This window comes from Taudactylus pleione, unplaced genomic scaffold (genome assembly GCF_031769625.1).
Source record: "Taudactylus pleione unplaced genomic scaffold, aTauple2 ptg000290l, whole genome shotgun sequence".
In the NCBI taxonomy this organism is placed as follows: Eukaryota; Metazoa; Chordata; class Amphibia; order Anura; family Myobatrachidae; genus Taudactylus; species Taudactylus pleione.
The window spans coordinates 3,330,472-3,347,624 of NW_028284692.1; the positions used below are offsets into that span (position 1 = coordinate 3,330,472).

The following is a 17,153-nucleotide window of genomic DNA, read 5'->3' on the forward strand; positions in this document are numbered from 1 at the left end:
TTCGGGACCCGCAAAGACTTGTTGAGTGCTTTGAGGTTGAGAATCGGACGATATGACCCATTGGGTTTCTGTACCAAAAATAGATTTGAATAGAAACCCTGGCCCCTCTGGGAGAATGGAACAGGCACTATAACTCCAGCCTGGAGCATAGTGTGCAATACCTTCCGCAGCTCCGTAGCCTTGTTCCGGTCTGATGGTAGACCCGTGGTGAAGAATCGAGCCGGGGGTCTGTGCCGGAAGGAGAGGGCGTACCCGTGAGAGACCACCTCCAGAACCCAAGTGTCTGTCGTAGTGAACGACCAACACCGGGAGAACTGCAGCAGGCGGCCTCCCACCCTGGGATCCCCCAAGGGGAGACCCGGACCGTCAGGCCGCAGGCTTGTCATCTGGCTTGGGGGCCGGACGTCTGGTACTCCATGCCTGTTTCCGGGGCTTGACCGATTTCTTAGGGCCAGCCTGTCGAGGAAACGACTGCGGTTTGGGCCTGCCCTGGGCCCTAGATGACCGAAAGGACGATGGTCCAGAACCAGAAGGAGCAGCGGCCGACGGGAGACAAGCAGATTTGGCTGCCGCCAGCGTGGCCACAATCTTATCCAGATCCGGACCGAAGAGAACTTCTCCGGTAAACGGCAACGCTTCCAGACCTTTCTTGGATCTGCGTCCGCCTTCCAGGATCGCAGCCACAAGGTGCGACGAGCAGCTACCGCTGCTGAAGAAATTCTAGACACCAGAGTACTAATGTCTAGAGCCGCCTCGTTGATGTAGGTGGCCGAATCACGGAGATTGCCAATCAACTCCGCCTGTTCGGCCGGACAGTCGGATTCAAAAGAAGCCTCTAATGAATCCGCCCAGCGCTCCATCGCTCTGGCAACCCAGCAAATGGCCATAGCCGGCCGTGCTGCCCCCCCTGCAAGGGAATAAGCGGACTTCAGGCAGATTTCTACCTTGCGGTCCGTAGCATCCTTAAGGGAGGACATGGATGGCATCGGCAATGTGGCACTACGGACAAGACGGGTCACGTGAGAATCCACCTGTGGAGGGGATTCACACTTAGCAAAATAATTATCCGCGAACGGATAAGCCACCGCCAGGCGTCTCTGCGGCTGGTATCTTTTGCCAGGTTGTTTCCACGCCTCCTCTAAATGGTCCACCAACTGACCCGAAAGAGGAAAGACTGTGGCATCGCCCTTCACATCTTTGAAAAAGGCATACTTAGATTTAGCCGCTGGGGGAACTTCGTCCTCAATCACCAAGGCTGTGCGGACCGCCCGAATAAGTCCAGGAATATATACTTTGGACTTAGCATCAGCGTCCTTAGTATGGAAAGGTTCCTGATCGTAAGGATCCAGAATCTCCCCATCATCAGACGTCCCTTCGTCATCCTCATAAGGAGCGGACAGAGACGCCACCGGCCTTTTATGAGGCCGCATCACAGACTCCCCTTGCAACACATCCGACAAGTGCTGTACAGAACTCGTCAGGGAGTTAACCCCTGCTGGCTCCTGAGAACCCGGGAGCGGGGAAATAGGGAGACTGTGGGGTACCACCAATTGTCGTGGGAACCCCTGCATGGGTGACGACACCACAGACTGCTGGGACAAACCCATCGGAGTAAACGCGGGCTGCGGAGCTAACTGGCCCACTAAAGCTGTTAACGCCTGAGCGAAACAAGCCCAGGGCGGCTCCTGTACCGGTGCTGTAACCGTAATAGGCCGCGCCATGGACAAACACTGCCGGCAAAGGCCCTCCGCGCTACCCTCCCCCTCCGCTAACGGTACTTTGCACGTGGTACACTGTAGCCGGAGGGGAAAATCACTTTCAGACATTATGGCACCACGTATGTGACCTCTCTCACCAATTAAGTATTAAATAGGCGAGAGACCACCCTGCAGCACCGCACCGCAAGGGCTTTAGCAGAAAGAACAGGGACAGTAATAAAGCTGACAGTTTAGAGAAGAAAAGTTACAGGCAGCGCTAGCACAGTCACATACAATGCAGAGAAATAACAATTCCTGCACTAACAGCGCTGATCACTCAACTACACAGACACAGGGCCTGGTAGGACACAGCGCTGCATACACAGACCTGAGCCACAGCGGAGGAGAGGTATGCGGGGGGACCCAGACCACGATGCTTCCTTCCAGACTTCCAGCAGCGTTCACCATGCGTTGCAGAGAAGATGGCCGCCGAGGAGCAGAGAGAAGCTGGCCTGGGGGAGGAGCGCTGACACAGGACCAGTCAGCACAGTGCAGAGAGGGCTGTGTGCAGCGGGGGAGGCGCCGGCTGTGAGACAGGGAAGGCGCGCTCCCCTGGCATGCATTTAACCCCTGGGACGCCGCAGCGCTACCGCTCTGCTGCGGTCCGCTGTCCCAGGGGGTAGTGGAAGCGCAGGTTGGTCGCCTGGCTCCACGCTGCAGCCAGTCCCCAGGGAGCCCCCTGCCTGGGGACTTAGGACCATGTGATCAGCGGGGACCCACCGCGGGACCCCGCTGCTTACCTCTGTCCCCCTTGAATCCGGCCATGGTCCGGAGCATCTGGGGTCACCGCTAGCTGTGACCCCAGACGCCCACCAGCATCCCCGGATCAGTACCGGCGTTCTGGTACCGGCGGGGTGTAGGGAAGACAGCATGGACGTCAGGACTGACTGTCCATGCTGTTCATCCAGATGTGCAGCCACAGCTGCATGAAGAAAAAGCTTCAGGGGCTCTTCTAGCCCCCACTCCAACAGGTGCACCCGACTCTGGCCGGGCACCAAACTAAACTGAGGTGCCTTGGCCCGGGGGCGGGGTATAGGAGGGGGACCTAGTGCATCCTGGGAGGCTGAAAGCTTAACTCTTTGGTGCCCTGCGACTGACGTCACACCTATACCCCAAGGTATCCTGTGGATACCCTATGGACCCTGAAGTAGAAATATTGCTACACAGTATGAAAGAGCAATGCAGCTGCAACTCCTACACATGAGTTATAACAAGGACTGGGTCTATTTTACCAGGTGATCCCAATAGCAATTCCTGTTGTCCATGTTATTTCCTTGTACAAAGCAAAATACCATTGTAATTATTTCAGAGAACATGAAGTGCCCTGGCCAGTTCAGTAAGAAATATTCTACAGCAACCATGTCCTCTGTCCTCCAGTGTAATGCACCATATTTAGAACAATGCTTGCACTATATAAATAGATCAACCAGCATTCGTCTCTCTAAAATCTTACACTCTTGGTTATTAGTAAATGGGGGCGATTCAATTCAGCATGAATTGAATAGCGCCAGGAGGAAGCGCTAGGCGCTATTCAATTGACCGCGCTATTTAGTCCGACTAAATTAGACTAAAGTGCCGGTCGCAAGGCTGTTTGCAGGCTTAGCACTTTAGTAGGTGAATGCGGGTTCTTGCGACTAAACACCCTGTTTAAGTCTCGAGAACAGTCATTCTCCGACTTAACTACTTCCCGTCGGAGTAAGCATTGCAGTGAATTGAATAACTCTGGGAGCTCCCTCCCGGCAACATTCAACTCCCGGTGAATTTAATCGCCCCCAATGTGAGCAAGTGCAATTCCAATTGTGCTCTGTGATATGCAAAATCTCACTGTATAATTGGCTTTAACAATATTCTGCAGCTGATTTTACTGCTCTCTGTTCTAGAAACTCAGCTAAATAACACAAACAGGAGATGAATATTACAACAGATTGCTGCCCCAAAACTCACCTGAGTAACGGGTAACAGAAGCAGGACAACCATAGAATATCTGTAGTGCTGAGGAAGGGAGGTAGTTGGAGCAGACAGGACAGAAACTGGGGGTAAAGATAAAGAAACAATTAGAATATGGAGACAGGTGAAATAATTCATCCCAAACTAGAACTAGGGCCCTCATTCAGACCCACTCGCGAGCGGCTGTCCGCTCGCAAGTGGGTCGATGGTCTGCACTGCGCATGACGGAGCTCCGTCGTGCGCATGCGCGAGACGCGACGAGCGAAGGACTTTCCTTCGCTCGTAGTGTCTCATCAAAGGGGGCGTGCTGTCGATGTTGACTGACAACACGCCCCCTTTGGTGGGCGTGCCGGGGGCATGCCTGCCAGACTGAGGCGTTCCCAAGGGAACGCCTACCGTCAGAAGCCGGCCCCACTGACATCACTAGTGATGTCAGTGGGAGTGATTTTGGCTCCGATAGAGCCAAAATCACTCCTGGCCTTGCGGTTGAGAAACTCAACCGCAGGCTTCTGCTCGCACTGGCGATGGTCAAGACCATCGCGACCATCATCCTGCACGCTCGTATATGCTGTGGGTGATGACCCACAGCTATACGAGCGTCCAGGAGGACGCTCCATATTAATGGAGGTGGGCCCTGATTCAGAGCGAGCGCTCTGGTCAGAGCGTCCGGCTCTGAATCAGGGCCTAGGTTTCTTATATTGTTTTAAAATAAATATTTTTATCCAAATAATCTTTTAAGATACACATATTGGAAAGTAGTTCTTTACATTTGGAGATTAACAACATCATCATCATGTCACAAGTCACTTTGAAAGTATTCTGTGTTGGAACGAACAATTTTCAGTGAAGACAAAACTAGCCCATGGCCATATCATTTTAGAAGATCATGAAGTTCTGTCAATTTTCTAAAGTAGACAGCACATTATTCAAATGATCACAATGTTGAGACACAAATAAACATTGAAATTCCCACAAATCTTTTTCAATAAAGGTCACTAGTATTCTAGAGCTCCCAGATACATTCTTTCCTCTATCAGTTAGCTGACATCTATCACGCCAAGTGTCCCCTTAGCAATGCTGTTTAGATCTCGTGAAACTCACCTGCACAATGACAAGTGTCAGCTGGCACTGTAGCAAGAAAAGAAAGCATTTCCTAATACCGTATGTTGCATGACGAGCCTGGATGGCACAGAAATAAGAAATGATGTAACAAAACCACAAGAAAACATCAGAGAACAGAGCAGAAGCCAAAACCCAAGCATGATATCAGGAAAATGTATTCAGACAAGACTAAGGGCGCGATTCAATTCAGCGCGATGTAAATAGCGCCGGGAGATAGCTCCCGAGCTATTCAATTCATCGCGCTGTTAGGTCGGGGAAGGCTCGTTATCGCGCCTTAAACAGGGTGTTTAGGCGCTATAACGGGCATTCCCCGACCTAACTTCCCGGCGCGAGGCTGTTTTCCCCGCGCTAAGGGCAGAAAACAGCCTCGCGCCGGGACTTTTGTCGGATTTCTTCTCTCAGCCCCGGAGGGATGAGAGAAGAAATTAGTCGGACTTGTCAGAGCGGTGTATTGAATAGCTCCGGGAGCTAACCCCCCGGAGCTATTTACATCACGCTGAATAGAATCGAGCCCTAAGTAAGGACACAAATTAGTAGAAAAGGTGGCTATACACAAATACAGCATGTTAAGTCAAAGAGAGAACCATTAGCCAAAAAGCATACATAAGGGGCTAGACTCGCAGGGGTGGGCAATAAGCGGCCCTCCAGCTGTTGCTGAACTACAAATCCCAGCATGCATTGCAACAGTTTTAGCATGGCCAAATAGCAAAGCTATGGCAGGACAGGTTGAGATGTGTAGTTCTACAACAGCTGGGGGGCCGCTAATTGCCCACCACTAGCGCTAGAGTGTAGAAACAAGTGAATAAACCAGGGTCTAAAAATCTTAGCACAGTGGCAAAATACTGTCCAAATGTTCAGTATCATTAGTTGTGCCAACCAACCTGTTCAATGAGGCGGATGATGCTAACACTCTCCTCCCGCTTGAAGGACAGGGAGCAAGGCAGACTGTTCAAAGAAGCAGAGAGGTGCAAGGGAGAGAGCTCCTCTGAGGTGTTTGCCCTTAGAGAACTGCTCACATAACCAAACATTTCCCAGGAACAGCGCGAAGGGAACAATGGGTCCAGAGAAATACTATAGAAAAGATCAGATGAAACTAAGAATCACAGCACAGTTACAGTTTAAATTACCCCAAAAGATGGAGGGACCAATAACGACAATCAGCAACAGAATTGAAAAAAAAATATAGGTTTAACAAAATAAAGGTTAAGAAGAATATATATGGCTCACCATATGTACTAAAAAGGTCTGCAGCAAATATCAGAGCACGCGCTGGCCGAGGAACACGCATGCACAATAGGAATCCCGGGTCATAAATACGGAAGTCAGTAATTCACTAAGACAGTTCAACATGGGAAGAGCTGTCCAGGCACGTATGTAATCACATGCATACTGGCGTTACTTAATGCATCCTGCACCGGGAGAGCAGCAAAGAGGGGAAATGAAGACTGGTACCATGAAAACTGGATAATGTAATGTGAACAAGAAAGAACAACACTTAGTAATGGGGCGACTATAAGATAGGTCAGGAGGATTTCTTGAGAAAACCTTCCTTTGTACAATGTATTCAACAGTTCACAAACTAACAAAGTAAACTAGAAAATATGTTGCATTGTAATAAACTAAGCATATTAGAGATTACTTATTTGCACTCACATATTCTAAAGCCGCATACACACTAGACGATGTGTGTATGCGGCGATATCGTCAGCAGCGGGGGTGCCGACACTTACTGATGGCCGACACTTACCAATATCGGCCATGACAAACGATGGCGTGGGGGGGGAGCGGGGCCATTCTGCATTCGGCAGCATGGCATCATTAATGAAATCCCCAGATTGAGCTGCATGTTCAGCCGACTGGGGATATCGTTAACGCCTTGTGGGAGCGCGCATCGTTGGTCGTTCAGTTCATAAACACTAAACGATATAACGTTGAATGATATCTTTATCGTTCATAAAAATCGTCTAGTGTGTATGAGCCTTAAGAGTATCAAGTTGGGTTGGGTAGGGGATGCCGGCGGTCGGCATCCCTACAAATTTAGGATAGCAACACCTGTTGGTCGGTATCCTAACCCTCCCTCCTTTCCCTACCCTTAACCTCCCTTCCCGATGCCTGAACCTAATTTCCGCCCAGAGTGCCTAAAACTAATCTTGCTCCCCCCTTAGTGCCTAACCCTAACCCTCCCGCTAGTGCTTAGCTCGTACCCCTAATGCTAACCCTCACTCTAACCTTGCTAATTACCTTCGGGATTCGGGCGCCGGGATTATGACAGGTATCGGGATTCCAGAGCCGGAATCCCAGCGGTCGGGATTATGACCGCATCCCATCAAGTTCAATGATGGACAGAACAGTAGTTCTTATATTCAAGGTATTTATAAAAGGAAGTTATAGACCTGTGAGTAACAGTTGTTGCTAATATATTTTAAGGAATTCTAAGTCCTTTGCTGCCAACTACAAGTGGGACTCATCCTAAACTCTGCAGGGGTTCAAATCGGGGAAAAACATTGACAAAAAGTCCTTCTTAAAGTTGATTTAGCTCAGAACCAGCAGAAGAAGGGTTTGAGGACATCACTAAGCCCACTGTCACTTACAGGGATAAACATTGCATAACTTTTAATATACCATGAAATAGGGAGCAGAGCATTAAAAAAAAGTTATATCTCCTCTATGCTGGCATCAACAAACTTAGAGCTACCCTCGTTTGAAAGAAGGGAGTCTTCTCTTTCAAATGATGTGACCTCTAATACACCGTTCAGACATACGATCCAGGGAATTTCCTGCTCAGAATCGGGAATTTCTCCTGTGCAAATTCCTGGGTATTTGGTCGAGACCCCCCTTTCACAGTACAACGTCTACCCGGGAAATTCCTAGACCCCTTTCAGACATAAGCAGGGTTTTTTAGTTTTTTAATATTACCTGTCTCTCCTCTGCCCTTCCTAGCCTATCCCCTTCTCCAGCTGCCGCTGATGATGTCATCATCATGCAGCAGGCAGCCGACCAATCACTACAGGCATTTTATTTTATTGTTATGAAATTATTTAAATGTGCCCTGGTAGTGCGGGCGGCCCGCTGCGACAGAGACCTGCCGGCGGGTGTCTCTGGCATCCGGCGCTGGGGGTGGTGAGCAGCAGTGCTGAGCGTCCTATAGAACGCTCTGTGCTGCCAACTCAAAGCAGCAGCGCTGGGCGTCCTTTAGGACGCTCTGCGCTTCCAAATCAATGTAAAAGCTGCTTGGTGCTGCCCGGGAGTAGTAAATTCCCGGGTAGCACCATTCAGACATAAGCAGGGTAATTTCCTGGGACTTTTAAGTCCCGGGAAATTCCCTGGTCGATTGAAGGGTCGGCTACTTGGGAACATGTTCCCGGGTAGGTACCTTTCAGACATACGCGGCAACCCATAATTTGGCTGAGGCAGGCCAAATTCCCGGAATTCTCAGCATGTCTGAAAGGGGTATTAGTAGTTATTCTCTGAACGCTGCACACTAGAAAACATTATGAAGTCCAGGGATAGTGGAAAATCTCTCCCATTCTAGCGTCACTAAACTCAGAGTCTCCTCTTTCAAATGATGCAACCCCTTAGTGGTTATTGCCTGGTGCTCACCAGACAATATCAACCTACACTTCAGAAATACAATGTACGATTCCCCTTCCTGGCCCCCACACACTCAGACCATCCTTGTGTGAAAGAGGGAAGCCTCTTATTTTAAACAATATACCCTCTTAGTAGTGATTTACTGGTGATCACCAAAAATGGTAAGCCTTGGTGAGCTACCATATTATTCTTACAATGGGTGTCAGAACAGGGGGGCATGGTGGCGGCTCTACCCCCCCCCCCCAAAAAAAAAAACATTAGAAAGGAGCGGTGGCCGTGGGCGGTCAGGGGATGTACTTTATAGCAATAGGCTGCACAGCCCCTGCACCGCATGGAGGAGGAGGTGTAAGGTGCGGTCTTTAAGTTAAAAGACCGCACATTACACCTCCTCCTCCTATGCGCGGTGCAGGGGCTGTGCAGCCCATTGCCCGTGGCCGCCTCTCAGGTAAGAAACAGGGAGGGAGGTGGGAAGGGGAAGAAAGAGGGGAGGCGGATGGGCGACAGAGCGATTTTATGCTGCCCCCCCCCCCCCCCAACATAAAATCGTTCCGACGTTCCTGTTTCCTACACATTTTATATGTTTCATTCAAACAGGTGACAAACAAAAGTGCCGCTTTTATTATGAAAGCTTGAGTGTAGAATCCAGGTGATTAATGCCAAAGCAAAAACCAAAGTATTTCTTGGTGGTGGTTACAAAAAAACAACATATTGGCTCTCTTTCTTTCAGTTTGAATAAAATTAACTTTTTTTTGGCCCTTTTTGATAGGCTGTCTTTGCCTTTTGAGAAGAAATAAACAAATTAACACTACTTTAAGTTAATGTGAAAAAAAGCTCTCATCAGTGTGGGTTAGACCTTAATAGTTATGATTGTTGACAATACTGATGTTGGAATGTGATCAACCCAAAAAGTGCCAAGTATTGTTACCTACTGTGAAGACCAAGTGGCAATTACTTCACTGGTGTTTTGTTTCACTTTCCACTTGATCAACACAACAAATAAATAGACAATAGGGGTGTACAGGAGGAGGAGCTTGAACTTTTACCAGTAAATTCAAAGAAACCACATTTCTTCTGCGTGTTAAATGTGTACTAACTTACAGCAATACACATTTATTTAACATGCAGAAGAAAAAGTGACAGAGAAAAATGAAGAGAGCAGCTGACCTGATATCGCTCTGTAAGAACAAGCCACTGTTCCTGATGCTGGCAGAACTTCCCATACAGCAGGTCACTTCCCCATACTCTTGCATGATCTGGATCATCTCGCACATGGCTATGGAATAATAAAGTACTATGAAAACACCAACTAAGGCTTTCATCAGTTATTTACACATCTCCACACTTTACTCACTCTCTGATGTACAGTCAGTGAACAGTGGAACCAACAACGGAACATTATCAATGTTTTGCAGATGAGGTCTAACTTGATGTATACCACGGGGCAGCTTCGCCTGTAGCAGGGTAAGAGGTTAGAATGTAAGCCTTTATAATTGCAACCTGTAAGTATACAAGCCAAGTCATAACAAGCACAAGGCTCTCTCACTTACTCGGTTAGAATCTTCTAGAAAGCTGGGGATATCACTGTCTGTAGGCTGGAAACTAATCATATCTGAGTGACCCTCTTCCTCCATGAGAAGCAGACCCTCTGCGTCCTCCCGAGAGGCTGATGGGTAAAAGGTGAGGAGGTGTGACAAGAAAATAAAAATGGAACAAATGATCAAGAGGAGAACATTGGAAAACATACAAGTACATGTTTATTAAAGCAACACAAATAAAAACAACAAAAGAGAGAAAAGTACAATATGATAATTAGAGTAAAGGTGCCCACAGACATAGTGATGTGTTCACGATCACACGATGTGTGCGATTTCCCCTGAACTCTCCCCCGGCAGCTCCCCAGCAGTCCAACACACGATTTGGAGTAAAAAGCATCCAATCTGACTTAAGATCTATCTTGCATCTTAACTTTTTTTTTTTTCCCAGTGCATTGTATCCCAGAATGTCAGATCCGCCCTACTGCACGGCAGATCTGACGATGTGATGTGCAACCAGCGGGGACGCGCATCGCATCGTGATCGTGAGTGGGGACTCACGATTTACTCTCATTTTGGCCATATTTTACACGATCTGCCGTTCAAATGTGTCGGAATCGGCCAGATCAGGTAAAATATCGCTATGTGTGTGGCCAGCTTAAGATTATAGTTATATTAGCAATAGGAAATGGTTATTAACAGCAAAATAAACACAGGGTTTTTCTACTTGCATTAATCCTTTACTCTAAATCCATTGAAAGATACAGGATATAATGGATTATAGAGTGCAGTGACAGAAGCTTGGGACCTTTGAATTTACTGCCGAATGTTCACGCTCTTCCCCTGTACACCCCTTCTGGCTGTCAGGGTGTTAAGTATATAGAAAGCCCAAAGAACAGGCCAGGAGTACAGAACGAGCAAGAGAGGTATATATTACTTTCTTTAACAACCAATTGGAAGACTTGTTTACAGTGGGGACGTCCCAAGTGTTCAGTAAAGCATAAGCGTGATCAGCTCATAAGTTTCAGTATCTTTCTTCCAAAACTGGCATCTTTAGATGCAATAGTAATAAATCCATAGAATTTTGTGAAGGTGTGCACCAAAGACCAGGGTAGCCACCCTGCACAGCTGTTCAGCAGAGGCACCATGCCCTGGTGTCCCCATTGATCTTGTGGAATGCATCCTCCTCTTCAGGGACAGGATGTCCTACCCCAATGTAAGCTTGGTGAATTAAGAAAGTAAACCACCTGGCAATGGTCTGATTGCTAGCTGGACTGCCTTTCTTGTGCTTAATGTAAAGGACTAACGATCATTTGTGCTGGCAATTCCCATCCTAATGGCCTATACTGCCTGGGAGCAGCAGTGTCCACCTTGTGGTTCAACCAGGATTCCTGTTTACATCTGGCAGCCCACCATCTGTTGAAAGACCTACAGATGTGTCCACATACATCCATCTTCCGTGCACTACAAGTCGTGTTACACATAACATGACTTGTAGCGCACCCCTTAGCAGGGAAGTATGGCCGATGTCCTTTGGCCATAATGTGCCTAATGTGGGGCTGCTGTGACAGGTAACACCAGACTGCATTGGACCATGATTAAAGTCACTATGGCCATAGGAAGAATGAGGATCCCTTTCACTAGCTATGATGGCAGTGACCAGATTTTTCCCTGAAGGAAGGAGGAGATTCCTGCTCAAGGCATCCCCCCAACTGCTGCACTGGGATGGTCAAGAAAATTAAGTACTTTTTATAGAACTTAAAAAAAATAAATAAAAAAAAAACCCTGTAAAAATAAAGAATGACATAGAAGATAATACAAAAGACAGGATCATAAGGTCTCTATTGTTTCTCACCCTGATGTAAATCATCCCGCAGAGAACCAGCATGACTAGGGCTGGACGGAGGAATCTCAGAGCCTGGTCCATCACCATTTGGAGTCAGGGAAATATGACAGTTCCATCCAGTCTCAAGACCCATTTTCTCTGCAAACACCTGAGTACAGAAAAATGCCTGTTACATGGCACACAAGATTAAAATGGAACAATATATAATGCCATTATTCATAGAGGTTTCTCCTCACCTTGCTTCTGAGCTCGTCCTCCATAGAGAAGTACACAAATCGGATGCAGGCATTCACTAAACCGTCTATGAGACGCACAATATCCAAACGAGCCTGATACTGTGAGGAGACCATTCCCATGAAGATTTGACCACTCATTGCCTGTGTGAAATCCTCTGTCACCTCACCAATACCTTCTGTGTTTATGAAAAGAAGAAAACAATACAGAGATGAAGGAGGAAGAAGAAAACACAAAACAAAAGAATAGAGAAATCATGGACCACAGGACTGCCACAAAAACAGGATTTTGGTACTTACCGATAAATCCCTTTCTCCGATTCCACAGGGGACACTGGAGTTCAAGACAGTGGGGTATAGACGGTGGTAGAGTAGAGCCTGGCACTTTAAATAATTCAGAAGTGTGACTGGCTCCTCCCCCTCTATGCCCCATCAGCCCCAGTTTAAGAACTGAGCCTGAGAGGAGACGGAGGACCATAGGAAAACGAGGAGAAGGAGAGGACCACAGAACGGAACAAGACCGAATGAGGGAGAACAGAGGAACAAACTGCAGGGAACACATGCAGTCACACAACCTTATAAGAAACCAAACAAAATGGCAGGTACGCAGCGCTGGGTGGGCGTCCAGTGTCCCCTGTGGAATCGGAGAAAGGGATTTATCGGTAAGTACCAAAATCCTGTTTTCTCCTTCATCCACTAGGGGACACTGGAGTTCAAGACAGTGGGGACGTCCCAAAGCCAACCTCCCGGGTGGGAAGCGCGGAGAACTTGCCGAACCCTTGGCAAAACCGAAAACCGGGATCACCAAGAACCGTAGGCCTAATGGAAAGGCAAGAGCTGAAGATCAAGTGTTGTAGAGCAGAGGAGACAATCAAGGCTCCTTGCTAAACAGCCATAGAAAATCCACACCTTACAGCGTAAATCGAATGGAATACTGCTAGCAAGAGAACAACCGCAGATGAAAACAGCTGAACACCGTAAGCTCAGCCGAAACAGACCAAGCACGAACAGAGTTGAACATGAGAAGCTGTATAATTTGGAGACAGCAGAATCCCAGCACTGCTGGACATAACTCATATAGTTATACATATAACAATACCAATCTACAGATACAGAGTTGATCCTGTCCACAGACTCCTAACAAGAGTATACAGGGAGCAAAAGACAAGACCGAACAGTCGCCCTGGACCATTCTTGAGGTCCAACTACTACAAGGTTGGCAACCAGAGTGAAACCATAGAAGTCTAAAATAAGGATAGAGATCCCAATGAGGCAGAGGCAGCTCTGAAAGAATCGAGACCACAATTCCTTTCAGAGCATCAGACAGCAGTACAATCAACTCAGAAACAGAGGGAAAAACAGCAACTGAAACCTTGCAGCTGTAAATCCCCATACCAGACCACTGGCAGAATGTCTGGCAGCCCATCAGTTGTCTGCCTATTGAGTGGTTACTACTGCATGTGGCGGGTCTCGAATTAGTGTATGGGGCATCCCAGGTGGAGACCTTACAGCCCAAGCCACTGTGCCGACCTGAAAAGAAACCCACAGCAACAAACTCCAAACAACATCCAACATGATGGAAGTGCGTAGGCAGTATCAACTGCTGTCCTGAACATAGTATAAAAACAACCCAGTTACCCTAGCAGTTAAAGAGCACGGATGCAACAGTCACCCAGTGAGAGCTACCAATATAGGGAAGCAACCATACAGCAAGGCTACAGAACTAGGACAACCATAGAGGTACCCATCAGGTACCTGTCAGTGTGATGAAAATATTCACAGTACTGAACAGGAAAACCAACCAGGCCCCCTGCGTGGAACATAATGACTGTCACGCTTTAATATAAAGAAGTGCATAACCCCCAAGGCGCTACAGTCACAGTCCATTATAACCCCAACAGAAGAATAAAGTGACATTCTCAATGTTGGAACTATGCACGCCAGGAAAGCTCTAAAGTGTAGAGCCTACTGCTAAAAAGAGTGGATGGCTACTAAGTCTGCAGCTAGGATGCATAAGGGAGAATAACGGCTATGTCGTGTCAGGTTGCATGAAATCGGAGCATCTTCCGAGGCAATAGTGGGGTACCGCTTACCTGTGAGCAATCAGAAGCCCTCTAGAAACTATGTAGAATGTCACTGACCTTCTCCATCTCACAGCAACCCGTCACATCGGGAATAGAGAGTAGCTTCAGTGGGCTAAAAACCAATGCTCCATAGCACAGTCTTCAGTCTGGCGATGTTGCCGTAGGAGAGACTGTAGAAAACTAGCAAAATGTTAGTGGTAACAAGAAGGTCGTACTACAGGACTCTATACCTGAGCTTGTTCCATTAGGGATGTGTATCCTTATATAGATTATACATATAGCCCAAGCACGGTCTGCTAGAGTAAGTATTAGTACATTAACACTTATAATGGTTAAGTGCGTATTAGTCAAGAGGCGGGATAGTGAAATAATTAAATAAGACCCTGTACTGGTCAAGATACACATAGCAATATTACAAATTTGATGATGGATCCCACCAGTGACCCTTGACAATCATAGTGTTCACAATGAGGGATTAAACTTGAACCGCAGGGCCCATGATTTACTGGATACCCACCAATCTAATCAAGCCAGGCCTGACCCTGCCTATTCGGCGGGTGGCCCTAGACCTTCAGGCACAGGAGCAGAAGTGTGGTCTGTTGTCATTTAACCAAGTAAGCCCTGAGGATGGAATAGAATCTGGATTTTTATGTACTGATAGGAATGTACCCAGGGGCCACTTTATAGCCTCATTTTATTGAGATATGCGACTAAACAATAATATGGAGTACAGGAACCTATACAGAGAAAGGTACCTGTACATAGACATAGAATGCAATAATTATCCCAAGTAAGAAGGGATATATCTGTAAAGAAATCCCCAGTTAGGGCTAAAAAAAAAAAAAACAGGTGTTTCCCCAATTATAAGGAAGTAGTCATACGAGGAACATGAATATATTGGTATACATACACACGTACACTTAGACAAATAGTTGCATGAGAAGTCAACATAGTAAGTATACTTGTCAGACTCCTGCACCAGGAGATCATTATGCTCTATATAATATATAAATATATACATAGTAGGAACCACAAATAGCGGCACTCCGAGACTTAAATAGTGATCAAAAAGGTATATCTAAACTATGTTGAAACAAACAGGCCGACGTTTCGGGGGATACGTGCCCCTTTGTCAAAGCGAGTATATATACATACACCTATATACACATACATTGTAATAATAATAACTCCCCCGAAAAGGGGGCGCCGTAGATATAAACTGACAGGAACAAAACTGTAACCCCAGAAGGGTGTAAGTGCCTATCTTATATACATGTGTGGACTACCAGAAGGCTCCCAGACAAGTATATGGTCCATATTAGAAGCCATGCCTTAGGGAATTGTGACTATCACAATGTAAACTGCAGAACATGACTCTAGTCTATAGAGCCAATATAATATATTATAGCCTACAGCTTCTGGTAATCCCAGCTGGCTTCCCATCTGTGGAATTAGAGGTAACCTAATGATTGCGGAAGCATAGGCATACCTACACATATAACAAATACATTCATACATAGTATGTGTAAATCGAAGTTGTTGTACCAACCCACCGCAGCAGGAGAGTCCAGCCTCCAATTGCAGTATCTTTCTTTTTAAAATATGCAAGGTATCAGATATAAAACTGATAAGAACAAATCCTACCCCTGCCTTTATGGTAAGGATAAGAAGCGATACATACATACATATATATATATATATACATACATACATACATGTACCCTCATACAAGGTCACAGGTAACGATAATTTATCCTGGAGAAAGCGTGAACGCAGTCCCCCACTTCCACAAATTATGCAGTCGAGATTTCCGCATTTTGAGAAATCATCGGGGGTCAGCACACCCAGAGTGCAATGGATGCGCCTCGCCCTGGGAGAATCACCTTTGTAATCATGGTATCTCCCCTGCCAGGTAAGTATGAACTGTGGCTTACCTCCACGCAGGGAGACTGCTGATGTGCCGTGTGTCCATCCTCTGTAGGCCTGATATTTTAGCAGCGCGCTGTCCCAGACTAGTATAGATCCTGGGAGCCTTCTGCCCTTGCCTTATCAGGTGAGCCATTTGAGCTCCAGTTGAACCCACCTTTTCAAAGTGGGGATCAAAAGGACAACCTCAGATCAATGAAGTATACTGCATTATATTTAACGTATACAGGCATATTTGTCATGCGGAGGGCAAAGTGACATGGACACAGCCTCTGTATTAGGCTGCGGCATGTTCCTCCCTGAGCTAGTGTCAGGGGTCCAGACACTCACTCTATAATAGTGGCGGCGGGTCCCATGATATGTAGAGGTACTGCTTCAATAACATCTGACATTAGTGAGTACTGATTAATTTCCTAATCAAACAGACTCCAGCAGCCATCTTGAGATAGACAATTGTAAAATAGTCGCAACTATCTCTACACAGTGACATCACAATGACGTAGGGCAGCAGTTAGGATAGTTGTGGGGTCGACAGTTTTGAAGTGCTCTCCCCTACAGAATAGAAGTACATTACTGCTAGATAAAGTACTAACAAGTTCATTGCTGGAATCTGACCACCATATAGGAACTACAGAGATGAGCCAAGTTCTATATGGACCATTCCGCTGCGTGACTAAGTAAGCAGGAAGACTGCTACACTGCGTGCATAATTTGTAATCAGCTCAGTATGCCTCAGCATTGTACTATAATAGAGACCAAACTAGGTTCTATCTAGATTCTACAGCTATGCACAGGGGAGACTATACACATAGGTCCTCTTCATCTATATTTTATTAACAGTTCTTATATATCGCAGCGTATTCCGCCGCGCTTTATCATTGGAAACATCAATAGAACAAAACTGGTTTTAACAGACAGTATATATAAGCAGGAAAGCCCCATATATATACACATATATACTCATACATACACTTAACTCATGTAGGCATGTATACAAAGCTACCCATATTGCATTATGTCATAGGTAGACAAATGTGCTTGGAACTAACTCCAGCAGCGGTACAGTGAGTGCAGCGTCTTCAGGCACAAACTTCTACGCCTCTCCCTGCACTGCA

The 17,153-nt window shown here is 46.7% G+C and overlaps 1 protein-coding gene and 1 non-coding gene across 12 annotated transcripts in view; both read right to left on the reverse strand.

The window, feature by feature from the left end:
• The window catches only part of TMEM94 (transmembrane protein 94), a 78,148-nt gene that overhangs the window by 19,489 nt on the left and 41,506 nt on the right, over positions 1-17,153 (reverse strand). For all 11 annotated transcript variants that reach the window (XM_088482566.1, XM_088482565.1, XM_088482564.1 and 8 more), the window contains 8 exons: positions 12,032-12,207; positions 11,805-11,943; positions 9,965-10,080; positions 9,769-9,868; positions 9,582-9,690; positions 5,708-5,897; positions 4,806-4,883; positions 3,702-3,787 (listed from right to left, as the gene is read on the reverse strand). In XM_088482566.1, the coding sequence (XP_088338692.1) occupies positions 3,702-3,787; positions 4,806-4,883; positions 5,708-5,897; positions 9,582-9,690; positions 9,769-9,868; positions 9,965-10,080; positions 11,805-11,943; positions 12,032-12,207 (994 nt within the window). The remainder of the gene's footprint in view (positions 1-3,701; positions 3,788-4,805; positions 4,884-5,707; positions 5,898-9,581; positions 9,691-9,768; positions 9,869-9,964; positions 10,081-11,804; positions 11,944-12,031; positions 12,208-17,153) is intronic.
• On the reverse strand, positions 15,868-16,032 carry LOC148511818 (U1 spliceosomal RNA). Its single transcript, XR_015880230.1, has one exon. It is a non-coding gene; the product is annotated as a U1 spliceosomal RNA (small nuclear RNA).